Source organism: Agelaius tricolor, unplaced genomic scaffold, assembly GCF_023055355.1.
Source record: "Agelaius tricolor isolate 1412-34295 unplaced genomic scaffold, bAgeTri1.0.p SCAF_34, whole genome shotgun sequence".
Taxonomy (NCBI): domain Eukaryota; kingdom Metazoa; phylum Chordata; class Aves; order Passeriformes; family Icteridae; genus Agelaius; species Agelaius tricolor.
Window position 1 is genome coordinate 4,381,408 of NW_027269294.1, and position 17,438 is coordinate 4,398,845.

The 17,438-nt window shown below is 38.1% G+C and overlaps 1 protein-coding gene across 10 annotated transcripts in view; it reads left to right on the plus strand.

Moving 5' to 3' along the window:
- BLTP1 (bridge-like lipid transfer protein family member 1) overlaps window positions 1–17,438 on the plus strand; it is an 87,633-nt gene that overhangs the window by 10,057 nt on the left and 60,138 nt on the right. For all 10 annotated transcript variants that reach the window (XM_071452475.1, XM_071452465.1, XM_071452466.1 and 7 more), the window contains exons 3-17: window positions 286–402; window positions 1,809–1,887; window positions 2,528–2,592; window positions 5,697–5,883; window positions 6,966–7,047; window positions 7,731–7,924; window positions 10,236–10,315; window positions 10,717–10,867; window positions 12,443–12,599; window positions 13,374–13,452; window positions 13,742–13,833; window positions 14,692–14,809; window positions 15,566–15,721; window positions 16,129–16,226; window positions 17,155–17,333. In XM_071452475.1, the coding sequence (XP_071308576.1) occupies window positions 286–402; window positions 1,809–1,887; window positions 2,528–2,592; window positions 5,697–5,883; window positions 6,966–7,047; window positions 7,731–7,924; window positions 10,236–10,315; window positions 10,717–10,867; window positions 12,443–12,599; window positions 13,374–13,452; window positions 13,742–13,833; window positions 14,692–14,809; window positions 15,566–15,721; window positions 16,129–16,226; window positions 17,155–17,333 (1,834 nt within the window). The remainder of the gene's footprint in view (window positions 1–285; window positions 403–1,808; window positions 1,888–2,527; window positions 2,593–5,696; window positions 5,884–6,965; window positions 7,048–7,730; window positions 7,925–10,235; window positions 10,316–10,716; window positions 10,868–12,442; window positions 12,600–13,373; window positions 13,453–13,741; window positions 13,834–14,691; window positions 14,810–15,565; window positions 15,722–16,128; window positions 16,227–17,154; window positions 17,334–17,438) is intronic.

Genomic DNA, 17,438 nt, shown 5'->3' on the forward strand with positions numbered 1-17,438 from the left:
ATTGATGCCATCTGCACATCCTCTGGGAGGACAGTTTTTTATATATTGGGGAATGGAAGAGCAGTGAAGAATCTACATTTTTCTGGACTTCCCATTTCCCCCCCCATCTCTTCACACCCTTCTCACACCATCTCTCTGAAAACACCCACTCAATTGTCCCCTCAGTTTCAATTTTTTTAGAGGGCAGGAAGAACACTGCTAACCCTCATAGTCCTAATAGGTAAGGTTTTTATCTGGGTCAGTGTACTTTAAAAAATGCATTAATTCATTGTAATCTTTCAACAGCAACAATATTGTCCTGTGGATGGATTATCTACCTAACTTACTATAATTCCCGGAACATTGGCCTCATTTTAACGTTGGTTCTTAACAGATTATACAAACATGGCTACATCCATATTGGTAAGTTATGATTCATGTCATGCCACTCTTTGCTGCTTTTATCATACCTCAGTTTGCTAAAAACTTGAAGTCAGCTCAGTGTTCCTTCATTGGATTGATTTGAAAACATTCAGTGGATTCAAAGCAGAGATTCAAGCATTAAGTCCCTGTTCCAGCACTGCCCTTGCTTTCTAAATAAGCTGTCAGAACAACTAATCACAGGTTGATTCATACTGGGACTATGATATGTAGAATTGATACTGGCTAGAACATTTTGCATCAAAATCTATTAACTTTTTATTAAAATATTTTAAACTTTTTTCAAGAAAACAGGTCAGTACAAATCACTTGGGCACTTACCCACTTACAAAAATATCTGGTGCTGAGTCACAGAGGGCTGTAGCCCACAACCTCACTGATCACACTTCTAATTTTCTTTCACTTGCTCCTCTGCCTTCCTCTGTCTGCTTCACAGAATAGCAATGACTTCAGTTCTGGACTTTTTCTGCAACTATGCCTCATAAATGTGGTGAAAACTTAAAACAAAAAAATCCAACTCACACTTGGCCCGCCACAGACACCCTTTTGCAATTCAGTTGCTTGTATCCTCAAGAACCTAAGAACTGTATTCCAAACCACGTTCAAATCCAGCTTTTTGGAAGAGCAAAATAGATGAAATACTTACTGGCTGCTACACTTGTTCTGTAGGCTTTTAGTAAAATTTCTCTGTGAAATTGCCATTAAGTAAGGACAGCTGATATGGCTGGCCAAATATGTGGTGTTCTTTATGAACCTCATCAGTAAGTAGAACATAACATTAATGAAATCCAATGATTTACAGCTTGGTTTCAGCAGTTGTTTAATGTTGATTTTGGTGGTGCTTTTGGGTTTTTTTTGGGTTTTTTTGGTTTTTTTTAAATTATGGTGTACTTTCTGTGAGTGAGGTGAAAAGCCTTATGAAAAATCTGGGCTGTTGCATTACCTGCTGGTCTTTTCATACTTATTAATCCTTCTTGCTGCAAACATAATTTGTTGTAATAATTGGACCAAAATCCTTACAGCCATTTAAAATTTTTAAAAACAGTCCATCAGGAATCTTTGTTCCTCTGATTATGGTCTTGCACACAATGTCCTGAAACTCCAAATGTTCAAAACAGCTTTTCTAATTCTTTTGAGATTTGCACGGCACCTGGATGTTTCTGAGTGACTCATGTACCTCAGGGGCTTGGTTGTGTTGTTGGGTGGTGCCAAACCCAGCATCCCTTAGTTGTGTACTTGGTCTCCTGTGTTCTGAATCTGACTTGCCTTCAGCAAAGGAACTCAAGAAACCCAGTTAACCTATTTCAGATACTTGAATGCTGTATTCTCTCTGTTCACAAAATCAACAGCTTTATGGTAATAAGCATTTTTTTTTTTTTTATAATTAGGTTCCTTTTCATTTTCTGTCCTGTCTGGAAAAGTCATGGTGCGTGAAATCTATTTCATCACAGAGGACATGTCCATCAGGTACAGATTTCCAAGGGAGCCCTCCTTCTAAATAAGTATTTTAAATACAGGTCCAAATAGCACAAGTGACAGTGTAGCTTTCCAAATGAGCAGTGTATTTGTAAGTGTTGGACTGTCTCTTTTGGTGCTAATATTTAACACTCCTACCTACTTGGGAGCTTATTTGCTGTTTTAGCCTTATCATTTGGAAGTGAGTGCTGGATAAGATGGTTGTCATTCTTCCATCTTATATTTGTCAAATAAACCACTTTGGGAGTGTGAAGGAGAACTGTGTTTTCATTTATGTGTCTGATTCCTTTGTGCTCTTGCTCTTAAATCTGCAGGATTCACGTTGGCCAAATAGCTGGCATTTACTTACTGGGATTCAGAAGAATTTGTTTTGTGAACAGCATACCAGCAAATAGTTTGTAATTTTGATTGTTGCTCTTAAAATTGGAAAGCCATGAGGAGGCAACGGATATGGGGTTTTTTATGAGCTTCAGCTAAAGCAGGAGTTGTGTAATACACTGTGTGCTGTAATGCTTTGTGCTTTCATGTCGCTTGTAGGCTGCCTCAGCTGCAGACCACTGCACAAATTGCTTGTAGGATGTTGGATTGTTGCTCTCTCAACTTCTGTTTTATTCCAATTTGTTTGGTTTAGAATTCAAGATGGATTTATCATTTTTCGCTGGTGGAAGATGTACAACCCTAAGCAGAAGCAGCATGGTAGGTTTCCCAAAAAGCTTTCTAAGCCTAAATTTACAGGTAGCCTACAGAAACACACTTCCTTTGCACAATCACAGGCATGCAATTGCTTTGTTAATGTGTACCTGAAGTACTGTGATGCTCAGAAGGTATGGATTTGTTCACTGGTTGCAGAGTAGACGCAGTAAATACAGGATTCATTATCGGGGACATGAACCCTTCCTGACACAAACCATTAATCTTAATAGTAGCCTTCATTAGCTGCAGTCCAAGCATAATTGTCTCTGTATTGAAGTTGATAACTATGATGAATAGAGATGTCTCATGTTCTGCAAGTGATTTTAGTTTGAGTTTCAGTGAGTGTTGTGCTTCCAGTATTTTAGCTAAAGTTACAGTAGGGGATGTCCTTTAGTATTTGACAAGCCCATGTCTTGATGACATCTGTGGCTACAGAAGTGAGGGAGTACAAAAAAAATTCATTTTTCTTCCTTATCTCTGGCTGAAGATGGATGATTAACACAGATGCAAGAGATTAACTCTATCTGCAGAAAACACAGAGAGAAAGCATAAGTAGCCTGGGGCTGTGTGCTTAATCATTTATAGGATTAGAATCTAGCTGGATGAGACTCAGGTCCTGCTTGTCTTTACTTTTGGCGCCATCACAGCTCCATTGCTTATTCAGGGAGGTCTGGAAATGTCAGCTATCTACAGCTGAGTACACTAATTGAGAGGGTCATTGAACTTTGGAGGGGTTTTTTTCCCACCTTGCCTTTGGAAGTGGCTTCTGCTGGTGTGAAGCCTCTCAGAGTTGTCAGCAAGCTCATGGAGCTGTTGCTGTGTCAGTACAACTCAGCAGTGCTGCATGCAGAATCAGTCAGGTGAATGTGAGACTGCACTCTGGGCAGTGATAGGAGTTTGGAAGAGCTGCCCATTTCTATTTATTGAGGCACTGCTCACCCTCTGAGGTGGTAGGGCACAATTCAAGTTCACTCTACAGTAAAGAAGTAATTCAAGAGGTGGAACCTAGTCTTAGAGTTAATTAGATTTTGCCAAACCTGTTACTGTCCAAGGGGTTTTCATAGGATTGTCTTCATCTGCTAGTTAAAACATATTTCTCTGATGGCTCAGAGAATCAAAAATGAATTGAATTTAATGCAGTGAAGATGGTTGCCTGTCCTCTATGGTGACGTTTTTGCTTGGCTTTAACATTTCCTGCTGGCATTTAAGGCCAGGCGATTAGTGGACAAATAATCCAAGTAACCACAGAAGTTAGAGGTGTCCAGGTCTGACAAAAAAAGTAATGTGACTAAAATGCTCTTGAAGGGTTAAGTCATGCTGGGACTTGAGGCTTTGTGTATACTTGGGAAATGGAAGTGGTTTAGGAACAAAAGCTGGAGTATCATGTTGTGGGTAGGGCACACCCCAATGACTTGGCTTAGGTGCCACAGCCCATTATCAGTTTTCACATTGTGAAACAATCTGGTAGCTACTTGTACATAACCTACATAAATGCTGCTTTGAATAATTTAGGATCATAACATTCAGATTTGCTTGTCTCTTTTTCCTTACCCCTTTTTGTTTCTTTTCCAAAAGTCTTTTAGCAAACCAAATTGATCTGTGGAGGTCAGACCTTATTTTGTTGTTAGGAAAAAGAGATGCATGTCTCTTTAAATCCCATTTAAATAAATGAGTTTGTACATATGATTTCATTTAGTAAATCAAGTCTAATGCTTGCATCCAGGAATTGAAAAATTACATTTATTTGTCTTCTTGATGCTGTTGAGATCTCCTGGGTAAACAGTTGTGTGTCCCAATCTTTGTCCATGTCATTCTTTGCCTGACTCTTATTGATGCAAATTAAGGTTGGCAACAAATGGATTTGCTGGTGCTTTTATGAAAACAGGAAGGAACTGAAGCTGGCTCATTAATTTTTCTCTGTCTCCTCTTCAAGAAACCTGTGATGCCAATGGGTTCTGGAAACTTACTTTCTATGTATATATATTTTTATAATTATATGAAATTTCTGGTATTTTAGGTGTGATGGGGGAAAAGTTGGGACAGCGTTGCAGAGATGTGCGATTTTGAGGGACAAATTAGTTTTTTATCAAATTGGGTGCATTTAATCAAGTACATGTCTCTAAACCTTGGATCTTGGGCATCTGCATTCCTTTTTTTGGCCCTGACCACAAATGTTTGCTCTGAGCTTTAATTTCTCATGTCTTTGGGAAACGCTGCCTTCAGTTTGTACCCCCTGAGTTACAGCTTGGGGACTGCTGTAATAACCATTGGTTCTTCAGCTGCCTGAAGTATGTTTGACTTAGCAAGACCAGATGAGGTTTTTAGAGCAGCTCAGGTCTCTTGAGTCAATGTGTAATGGGCACTCTTTCAACTGGGTAATTAGGGGGAAGTGGTGTGAGCTTTTCCCTCACATTAACTGCATAATTGGGTCACACTTTCTGAGGCAAAAGTATGTCAAAGTATGTCACAATCAGCTCTCCATATGATCAGCAGATGTTAAAACAGGTTTTAAGGATCAGAGAGCCAACTGATATAACAGTTGAAATCTGAAATTTGTGAGAATGTTGACTGATTGTGCAAAATGAGTATGATCTGGTTAGTTCTGCATATTAATTATTTCTCTGTAAAAGAAGGCTTTTTCCCACTTCAGGCATGCTGTACCAGGGAGCTTGGCTAGAAAACCATTTGTGTTTTGAGATTGAGTTGCTGTCAGTGATATCTGTGCTAAAAGCAGAAATTTTTGCCAAGGCTTCGGTTCTATGCATCAAGAGAGATGTTTGTTTGTTTTTATACATGAGACTGAAAAACTTCATTTACCATTTTGTGCAGTTTTTTGTCTGGATTTATTTTTGGACTGTGACCTAGGGGTGAAATGCCTTTCAGATTTAATATTTTGTATGCAGCTGTCTTATTTGCCAAGTTTTACTGATTTGCTTAGAAAGCTGTAATTATTTTGTGGAATTTTTTACTGCTTTTTAATATGTACTTGAGCAGCTGTTCAGTACTGTGTGGATTGGTTTTGCAAAATGTGCATTTTTGAGCAACTGTGAATATTCCAAGAGAATGTTGAGATAGAATTAGAACCTCTCTTCCTACTCTTTGGTTAGACCCAAAGGCAGAAACTCGACTGTATATTATGGTGAATGACTTTGAATTTCACGTGTACAACCGCTCTGAGCTTTATGGACAGCTTCAAGAACTGTTTGGTTTGGATCCCACAATAATTCCAGCAAAGAAAGATGATGAGAGAGCACAAGTGAATGGGAGGCAGAGAACACACACCAATCTTGAAAGGTAAATAATTATTAATTTTGCTGTTTGGTTGATGCTTTGTTCTGCAAAGTGCTGAACTAATTGGGGAATGTTTTGTTCATGTGTGCTCTGGAGGCCAAATGAGGGAAGCACAACTGAGAGAAATTGCACTGACAAGCCTGACAGTCTGAATCTTTTCCCTTTCCTCAGATTTCCTACCTGTAATAATTAAAAAACACAGCCAAACAAACCAAGCCCTCTTGTTTAATGATCAGAGACAGGCTGAAAAATCTATTTGAAATACAGTGTGGAGAGGAAGCATGTGTTGAAGAGGATTATGCTGGCAGAATAATAATGGTTTTGCTCACTAGAACTAACAGCTGCCCAAGACATTGAATAGGCAAAATGTGAGGATCTCTATGGTCTTGTGTACGGCTACACAACCTGTCTTCTGTTAATTCCTCTTTTTGGGGTACCCCAGAAAACATGGAACAAAAATCTAAGGAGTTTTATCTGGCTCATGTGCGGTGCAGTCAGATGTTCAATAATCAGCTTCTCTTTGGGCAGACCTCACCAGGCTGATTTACTGTCAGGAGCAGAGAGGATCTAATGAGACTTCAGTCCTGCCACTGCTGCTGGCCAGTTGCTAAATTTCAGAGGGGGCAGCTGCAGGAGGCTGTGGCAGTCCTGAGTTTCACTAAGGGCTATGTCTCCCAGCCAGTCTCGTTGTGTCTTTATCTCAAGCCCTTATTGACAGGCACAAGAAGGATTTCTGCATTTGAGGAGCATGTGTCTTGGGAAAAGAAAAATCCCATGCCTCAACAGGAGTATTTAGAACAGGCCTTGGCCTGAGGAATCCTCTGAGGAAGATTTACTGAACTATTGCTCTGAGTTAAACAAGGCATGCTTGTTTCCTACCTGTGTCAGCACCAAGGTGTAGCTGCATGTGCTTCCTGCTGTTCTCTCAGGCTTGGGAAGCCTGGCAAGTTGTCTTGCACCCTCCTGGGGAAGGAATGTTCCCCAAGATCTGTGTCTTGAAGATCTCTAGAAGAAAAATTTGCTTGGTCCGTCTGCAGGAAAAACAAAATAATAATCCCCCCCCCTTTTTTTTTTTTTTAATTTAGTGTTAAAGTAAAAACAGAATCTCAAGACCCCTCTTCTTCATGGAGATCACTTATTCCAGTCATTAAAGTCAATGTGAGCACGGTGAGTGAAAAGACCCTTACAGGAAAACTATTTATCAGTATTTGCTTAAAAAATGACACTTGCCATTCTTTTTTCTTACAGATTCTATTTAAAGTTGTTCTTTGCCTTCATGCTTTAAACAAGTTAGTTATATCATCAGCACTCCCCTGACAGTCACAAATCCTGCTGGTGCTGGTGGAAACACAGCTATGTTCTAACTTTTGGGAAATACTCATGCCTCAGACTTAGTAATGATTTCCAGAATACCACCAAGTAATTAAATTGTGGGTGTTGTACAGTGTGGGGTGTGTTGGTTTTTTGGCAGGTGTTTGGGGTTGTTTTCTTTTTTTTTTTTTTCCCCCTGCATGTTTTAATAGAGGTGTTTGGACATATTGTTTAGAAGTTCATGTTACATCCCAAAACCACATCCCCCCACAAAAAACCCAAATGAACAACAGCAAAAAAAAATCAGGAAAACTGTTATTGAGTTAATAGAAGAAAAAATTCAGAGTTTAACATACCAAGGTAATATTTGTAGATATGCACAGGTTATGGCCAGGACTTTTCTCCATGTTCTTCATTTGCATGTGGCTGGTTCAACTGCATAAATCAATACTGAAATGTAAGAGGTTAGTGTAAATAGATATGTAAATATAAGAGAAGAGTGATTACCAATGAGTTACTGGGTTTGCTTTTTCATTTAGGGTCGCTTGGCATTTGGCAATCATTATCAACCACAAACACTTTGCATTAACTTTGATGATGCCTTTTTGACATACACCACAAAACCACCTTCCAGCCACCTTGATCAGTTCATGCACATTGTGAAGGGAAAATTGGAAAATGTTCGAGTCATGCTGGTTCCAAGTCCAAGATATGTTGGTCTTCAAAATGATGAGTAAGTTTAGGGTACTTTTGTATCCATATTAGTTTCTTATTTATTTTAAGAACACAAAGAAAAGAATGTTTGCTGTATTTCAATGTGTTTATTTTATTCAGTGTGTTTAGACAGTTGCTATTTGTTACCACTCTGAAGGTTTTTGTTTTTGGATCTTTGAACAAATTTCATTTATGGAGAAAAGCGCTGGTTTTCTGGGTTATTCTAGGTTTGTATTTTTTGTGTGTGATCTGCTCTATTAAACATAGAATCATAGAATAGTTTGGGTTGGAAAGGTTTCTTTGAAGGCCACCTAGTCCAAACCCTCCACAGCAGGGACATCTTCAACCAGCTCAGATTGCTCAGAGCCCCATCCAGCCTGGCCTTGCATGTTTCCAGGGATGTGGCATCCTGTGTCCAAGGTCTCTTTTCCTTCTCTCAGGTACAAGAGCTGTACCCAGGCTTTGCCCCCACTGAATTTCTAGCTGAAATGCACGGTTTAAGGTGTTGACTTCTGTAAAGCAGATTGATGGTTTAGGAAATGCTAATAAAAAACCCAAACTGGGCAAAAGCTGTGTAATACTTGGTGGAGGGGAAACCATGTTATCTTTTGAAGACAGATTGCTGATCCTTTTACCTCTGTGTTTTGCATAAGCAGGGTTAGGCAGCTTGAACAAACTGAAGCAAGTCAAACACAAACCTGAGGGTGCTTGCATGAAGTAATAAACTGTACATCATTTGTACCTTAATTGGCTTTTTATCAGCCAAATACTGCTGTTTGTGACATGGCTTTATGTTTTTCCAAGAACGTTCTGTGGCTGTGCACAGAATCTTATTCTTCCAACATGGTGACAAAGGAAATTTCTGCGGCTAATATTGAAAACAAATAAGATTAAACCAAAATAGGATTAAGATACTCAAAACAATTAGCTTTTCCTCCTGCTTCCTCTAAGTATTTGCTGTTTATACTTTTGTCATCCCTGTAGCTCCTGATGGCTGAAGGATGGCATCTGTGCACAAAATGTGCTCTAATTTACCGGGCAAATTGAAAAAATTACCCAATTCACTGGAAATGGAGAATATTTGACTCTTTAGAGCCTGCCCTCTTGCACTGCTTTGGCTAAAATTTAAGCTGGGTGTTTGAACTTAAAAAAATTCCTGCAGCCAGTGTATGTATAAAAAACAGCCAAGTGGCTTGATAAATGTGTAGCAGACTGAGGAATCAATACAAACATCAACATTTCACTTTGGAAACTGACTTTTTGTGTTACGAATCTCCATCTCAACACTTCTATCATGCTTTGCAAATAAGTTCTCTGAAATTGAAGAAAAGGAAAAAAATGGTGCTGGGGAAAGGAGGTCAAAGTAGAAGAAGTTTGGAGGCAGCAGGCTTAAGGTTCAGGATAGGTAATAGGGAATACTTTATAATGATAATCTTATTTTAATTTATTGCCAATATCTAGTTTGTGGTAAAATATTTGATCATTTGCTGCTGTTACTCTCAAAGTAAACTTAGTTTCAAGGTTCCTGCTCTGTTGCTTTTGAGGAGTTTCTGGCACTACATGATTTCTCCATCTGCTGTCTTCCATGTTTTCCAAGGTTTCCTGCCTTAGAAAATGAGCTGTGGTAAAATGGGGTATGTGCCCTAACAGGTCACACTCTTACACAGTCATAGGAATTGTCTTTTTTTGGCAAGAAATGACAGTTTGTGCAAGTGGCTGAGAAGCTTCAATAGTGTCTTTTGCAGTAAAACCAAAATTATTAATATGTAAATTAATGTGGGAAAGGGATTGTAATATACCAATATAATAGTGTTAGAGATGTGTTTCATCTCTTAGTTTTATCACTTAGATCCTTTAATATTGAGGCAAGTGTTATTGAGGCAAAACAGCTTTTTTTCTTCTTTTTTTTATTAACTAATGGTCTAATTACTGAAAGTCTTGTCCCTTTGGTGTAGAAGGCTATTTTAGTAAGAAAACAATTAGCAGGTGAAAGAACAATATAGGACAAGGAGAAAGGAACTCTTGACTGAAAGAAACACTGAAAGTACAACTTCAGTAGTTACTTGTGGTTGAGAATATCTGAGAAATACCTTAGTGGAGAAGAACCTGGTACTTTCATGCTTGAGTTAAGTAGACTCTTATGTTATTTAATGTAATAGTTACTATAATAATAATAATAGCAACATTATGATCAAGGGTTTTGTTTTTTTCTCAAATCATTATGCAAATCCATTATGGTTAATATGTTACATTTAAATTTACTTGAATTCATAATGATCAATCTTGGCATGTGGATTTCTGCTCTTCATCCTTTCACTCTTTCCTTGCAGACCCCCAAGGCTGATGGGTGAAGGTTTTGTTGTAATGCAGTCCAATGATGTTGATATCTATTACTATATGGATGAACCAGGTACAAGCTGTTAAATACAAAGATAGTTTTTTTTTTTAAAGGTGGAAAATCTCTATGCTAGGAGAGCTAATGCAATGTTTTGGAGCAATAGAAGTATCATAAACATGCTTTTGTTCTGACTGCCCTTGAAGTATTGCCTGAGTCTTGAACAAAGGCAGCACATTGGGTAATGGAGTGTACAGGTGTAGGATAGGTGGCAATTTTGGATCATTTTTGATCATACTTCTTGGCCTTCCACTGGAAGTCTGCCTTGAATTGTGTCTTGATATTTACATGTTGTAGTGCTCTCAAATAAAACTGACATGAGGACACTTGAATTGTCTTGTGCTTAAGCAAACATTTTTCTTGCTAATTTGAAGCAGCTTCCTTTAATCAAGTGTTTAATATTTTATGTAATTCAGGCCTTGTACCAGAGGAGACAGAGGAGAGTAATGATGGAGAAGCCAGCAATGAAGACAGTAAATTACAGGACCTGCCACCATGCTGGGGTTTGGACATTGTCTGTGGAAAAGGGACAGACTTCAACTATGGGCCTTGGGCTGATAGGCAGAGGTATGACCATGATTTACAGCTTTCATCTGAATATCCAGTGTTACTGAGAAAGCTTTCTCAAGTTTCCATTGTGTGATTGCTCAGAATTTGTGTGTTTTAGGGTAGACCAAGTCTGAAAGAAGAGTCCTGCCACAATGGTTTAAGATCAGTGAATTCATTGGTGTTTATCTTGTTGGCCTTCCAAAGTTAGGATTACTCTCATTATTAAATTAATAGATTATATTCCCTTTTTGTAAGCCAAGTACTTTTACTGTTTATTGAGTAAAAGGTTTAACTTGTTAATTGGTCATCTTTAGATTTATCAAGCTCCTGTTAGCTAATATGGGAATAAACTGCATATTGATGAGGAAATTTTAGGGAAGCAGAAATCTGGCTATGAAAATAATGAGGGAGGAATAATTTATCCTTGCTTAGCATAATCAGCTGCTTGATGTTATCTCCAAAGTATTTATTATCTAGCTATTTTAATACAAAATATTAGCCTAGAGTTCTATTCTTCTTCACTTGGCCCTGGATGCTTTGCACATGAGCATTTCTGGTGAGGACAATAGGATTGTTTAGAGAGTGAAGGACTATTAAGCAAAAGTGACATAATCAGTGCTTTCCCTCTTTTCCCCTGTTAATTACAGGCTGGTACTTGGCCTTCACTAATTCTCCTGTGAAACTGTTATGATTTCCTGTCTCTCAGGAGTGTGAGGATGGCAGCCCAAAGAGTAGTCATTAGATATGATAGTGCATTTAAGAGAAAATGTTGCTTTCTAGAGCCTTTTGCTAGAAATATGAGGTCAGTGAATCATTAATGATACTTTTAATACTCCAAAGAAAGCTTGCCCTATAATGGAATGCTTTTTATAATCTTAACTGGCTCAGTAGAAAGCAGTTTAGTGCAGAGTGCATAGAGTTCCTAGATACATACTAGGAACACTTCTGCATCTTGCTGTGGATGGATCCTGGAAGTTTGGGAAGTTGCTGTGGATGGATCCTGGGAAGTTTGTAGCAGTTTTTAAGCTGCTACAACAGCCAGGTGCTGGGTGCAGGAAGAAATTCCACCCCCTTGAGACCTATGTAAGCTCTGCTGTCTGTGCTTCATCACTCTGCCTTTGCTGTCAAGTATTTCATGGCACATTCAGCTAAAAATCTGTAGAAATGTGGCTTCCATTCTGAGGTCTTAAGTTTTGTGTTTTCTTCATTTCTGGGCTTACATCAATTATTTATGCACAAACTGAAGAGTAAATAGATGACTTGCTACTATGCTTTTGGAACAGATTTTATAAACCCATTATTAGAAATAAAAAGAAAAACATGGTTTATTTGCCTTCTGAATAATTAACTTGCAGACAAAACCTATGAATTTAAACTTCTTGCCATTGACACTTTTGGAGATTTCAATAATGAGTTGGAAGGCTCCTATGATGAAGATATTCAACAAACATTCTTCCTTATCACATCCACTGGTTGTTTAAAGAGTCAGCGAAGAGGAAGATAGTTAAATCAACCAAGTAGATGCACAAATACACATATGTATTTCCTCTGGGAACAAAAAACAACTCTTTTTTTTTCCTTTTTCTCCACTAGGGATTGCTTGTGGAAGTTTTTCTTCCCACCAGACTACCAAGTTATGAAAGTCTCAGAAATTGCTCAGCCTGGGAAACCAAGGCAGATCCTTGCTTTTGAGCTGAGAATGAATATCATTGCAGATGCCACCATTGATTTGCTTTTCACCAAGAACAGGGTAAATAGTGAAACCTTATCAAGAAATTAACTTTTTCTGCTGTGGTTGCACTGTGCTTTTTGGTTGTGCACAGTTTTACTTGTCTCAGGTGTATATTACAGAGCTGTGGGTGATTTTTATCTTAGTTTTTTATAATTATGAGCAAACTTTTCAAGGAGAAATGTATTATTAGAGGTGTTATTTTAAGTCTCTTTTAAGCTTTAAAGGTACATCTTAAGCCATGCCAGCTCCTGCAGTCTTGGGGCTTCATGATCTGGGCATGTCCTGGGCAATCTTAAATTCTAATGAAGCTCACCATGATAGATAGAAAAACCAATTTTTTCTGATACTTCTGTATGACCAGATGACAATGAGGGAACAAAACTTGTATGTTTAGGAGATGGGAATTTTCTTCTCCTTGTTGCTGCTCTTCTACGTGGGGTACAGCATCACTTTGCTGTACCCCTGTTTTGTTCTTTTGTGGGGGGACTGAATGGGTTAGAGTTGTAGTGTCAGACATGTACATTAGTCTGTTCTCCCAGACCTTGGGTCAGAGGATTTTATGCTGTTTCTGTGACTGGGCTTCAGTTAGCATTTATTGAACCTAAAAAAGGTATTTTATTATCATTAAACCTAAAAAAGATAGGTTATTTTGTACCAATATGTATTGATAATTCATTAGTGGTTTTTCTGAAGGCAACCAAGACTTTAATCACCAGGTGTGGATAATGGCAGCCAGAGGCATAGATAAACCTAGAAATCACATTTGGACTGTTTTGCTTCCTTGCACTGCAGGAAACGAATGCTGTACATGTAAATGTTGGTGCAGGATCCTATTTGGAAATAAATATTCCCATGACAGTGGGTGAAAATGGTGAGTTAAGGCTAAGCCAGATCTGTTTCCCTACTGTTTTTCCTGAACAGTTATCTTAATTCCTGTGTGTGTCAATGTCTTTTAGTGTTTTTCCTTTTTCATCTTGAGATGTGTATTCTTAAGGAAAGGAACAAAAAAACTTCCTTGTACAGTTCACTGCAAGATATTAAGGCAAATATCCCTCAGGGTACTTCTTGGTAGTGGACTGCTGAAATCACTGCTAAAACTTGTTTAAATATTGATCTAACTCTTGTGTCTGAAGGATAATTTGATGACTTTTGTTTGCCAGGCTATTCACCTACAATTAAAGGGCAGCTCCTCCACGTGGATGCCACCAGCAGCATGCAGTACAGGACTCTCTTGGAAGCAGAAATGCTGGCTGTAAGTGTGCATTAATAAGTGCAAAGCTTCAGTCTCCAGGGGATTTTTAATAAAGAACATACTGACTTTTCTGTGGAGCAGTCTTTAGTTTCTTAATGCAGCAAAGTGCCTTTTTACTGTATTTTGCAGGACCTAAATATGTAAGGAATTTATATGTACTGGCACAATTGTGCATGTGTGTAATCTTTAGTGACTTAAAAAGCACTACCTTGGTGTATAAATTACCTATTTACAAATGTTGCCTCATTTACTATGTAGCCATGTGTCCATGCAGGCTTTGCCTTAATTAATGTTTAGGCTCACTAGTTCTGCTAAAGGATGTGTATGCACAAGTACTTTAAAAGCACTCAAGTGTGCTTGAACTTCTTGAGACATGTTTAATACTCCATTACTCTTTTGTTTGCCTAATATTTGATTTCTGCAGTATTGTAGTTGTGTAGATTACCCTTCTTATTGGTTTCTAAATTATGTTATTCAAGCGATATTTTTATGAATATGAACAATATATCAGTGGTTGAAAAGGTCTCTTCTGGGGCATTTTCTTTTGGTGTATTGTGAAAAGTGATGCTTTTGATGAAAAGCTTGCATTTCAAATTGCTTTGTACATCTACAGCAGCAGATGTATGTGAAACTCATCTATACCTTCCCAAATAAATGAATACACCAACACTTGACCTTCAAACACAGAAGGAGGGACAGAGATTAAATTATTAAGGAACTGGAAGTACCTTCTGTTCATCCCAGCAGGAAAACAGTTTTAATTATTCAGCAGGGTACATATGTGAAAACTGCTGAGAGACAGGGTCAGGCTTTGTCATCTTTGCAGGTAATCCTGATGCTTTCTTTTCTTGCCCACAGTTCCATATCAATGCCAGCTATCCCCGGATATGGAACATGCCACAGACATGGCAGTGTGAGCTGGAGGTCTATAAAGCAACCTATCATTTCATCTTTGCTCAGAAGAGCTTCTTTACAGGTAACCTCTTTGCTGAATAGGTTACATGTCAAATATTCTCTCTTTGGGATTTGTTTTCAAATTTTGCTGAGTTGTGCAAGGTCAGGTTCTCTAATTTCATGTTTTTAAGGTAACAAATTGTTTCTGAGGACACAGTTCCTGATGCCTATAGAATGTCCAACTGCATGGTATTCTTACATTTGAGTAGAAGCACAAATAATTGAATTTTCTAATGTCTAAATAAATTTGATTTGCAGTTAAGTGATGGGAAATTTAGTTCTTACTAGAACTCTTATCACAGCTACTGATTTGCTTAATTTGTCACCCATGATGTTGATTTCTCCTGATATCTCTCTTTGCTTGGCTCATTTTCAACTACTTGGGCTTTGGATTGTGTCCCTATGGCTGACAGATGATGAGGAGAAGTAATTTGCTCCTCAGGCTTCTGGCTGTGAGGAGGCAGGCAATGCAAGGTGGAACAGCACCACCCAACTGTTGCTGGGAGCTCCAGCTGCAGCAATGGCAAGAATACAGCCCCGTCACTGTGGTGTGAATTAGCCCTGCTGGGAGGAAGGTTTAATTAGTGCAGGCTTGGTGCCATGCTAATAAAGTTATCCCCTGAGTGAGGCCAGAGCCATTGTCTGGGTAGTGCCACAGTGCCCAGGGCAACCTGCTGCTGTGATCAGGGCAAAAATCAGCTTTTCCAACACAAAAATCCTAAGGAATCACTCACCTGATGGCCACTAACTCACCTTTTATTGCTTGGTGTGGGTCTAGATCTGATCCAAGACTGGTCCAGTGACAGCGCACCTGACATTTTTTCATTTGTTCCATATATGTGGAACTTCAAAGTCATGTTCCATCAGTTTGAAATGATCTGGGCAGCAAATCAGCACAACTGGATTGACTGCTCCACCAAACAACAGGAGAATGGTGAGATCACTTGTTTTGGATTTGGAAGAAGTAGCATATATAGCAAAAAATCATCAACAAAATACAGTGTGTACAAATGTATGAAGAGATAAAGTGCTAGAATTACACGCAAAACCTGGTGGGTAAAAAAAGCACCAAGCTATTATAGTTATTTTTATTGTTTTCCTGCAATTCCCTTGTGCTAAGTACAATGTCTTTCGAGGAGGAACAAGATGTAGGTAATAAATACTTTCAGAATAATTCATTACAGTAATTTATGACTCCAAGTACAGTGTAGTTAAATGGTAATATTGTCATGAGTTCTTTAATATATTCTAATTATTACTACCTTATGTTTGATATTTTGTCTAAGAGCCAAATATGGATTAATTCTGACAAATTTTTTTGGTTTTCCTTTTCCCTCCCAGTTTATCTAGCAGCTTGTGGAGAAACCCTGAACATTGTTTTTTCTCTGCCTTTCACTGACTTTGTTCCAACCACATGCAATACTAGATTCTCCTTGAGGGTAAGGACATCTTGTAAATGTGAGACTCTTTCCTGAAAGAAAAATAGTCTTTTTCACTTTCAGTTCATAGAATTTTTCTTGAAGCAACCCAGAGGTAAATGGTTTCAGTTTGCTAGTGTGAAAGATTTAATCATAGGCTGTTTTAATTTATATAGACGTATATGCACAAAAAGGAAATTATTTCTGAAAAATACAAACGTGTGTGCTTCATACATAGATAAATATACATAGTTAGTATGTATATTTATTATATCTAGTTAGAGTGTGTGTCTGTGTATGTGTTTTATCACCTGGAATTCTGTTCCCCTTTATTTATGAAATATGAAAATCTAATGTGTGTTCAAATGTACTGGCTACCCCCAAACCATTTTGAAAAGCCATCTTCCAGATTTTTAAGAGGTTCTGTAGCATAAATAATGATCACAAAGTGTTTTTCACAGATGCAGATAATTCTTTGAATTACTGTATTTTTTGTCTTCCTTAAAATAGAAGCTGTCTACTGCTGCTAAAAATAAAGAACTAGTTGATGGTGATGTTGCTAATTTGGTATAATTTCATAGCAAAGAAATCAATGTTTTATGGATTTCATTCTGTTTCAAGTGTGGTTTAGTTGAGATGTGGAGTAAGCTTGTTTTAGTAATTTAATTTCTGCAGTATTCAATTTCTGCAGTAGAAGAACAGGGATCACTAAAAGTTGTCCAGTGTTTTATAGATTGCTCTAGTGATGTCAAAGTTATTGGAATTGTAAGCATTCAGAACTGTGGAGCTCTTGAGATTGCACTAAATCTTGCTGGAAAACAGATTTCCTGTCTAATGATGCCTTTATGTAAAATAAAGATGATGGCACACATGAACATGAAGATGGCTTGAGCATTGTGCATAAGGTGAATGTCAATTAACTCTCTTGTTGCTGATGTTTGGCTTTTAGGGAGAAGATGTTGATCTTCATTTGTATCTGCCTGATTGCCATCCTAGTAAATATTCCCTTTTTATGCTGGTAAAGGATTGTCAGCCCAATAAAATAAGCCCTGAGTCTTGTATGTCAGCGGAATGTCAAAGTGGTCAGAAAACGGGCAAACCCAAATGGAGGAACATTACTCAAGAAGAGTGAGTTGATTGAGATATTTATGTATATTGGTATCTTTATGTTGACTCTTCTTGCTTATTTATTTTGTTTGTGATTCATCAACTTTTGAGGTTGATTTAAAGATA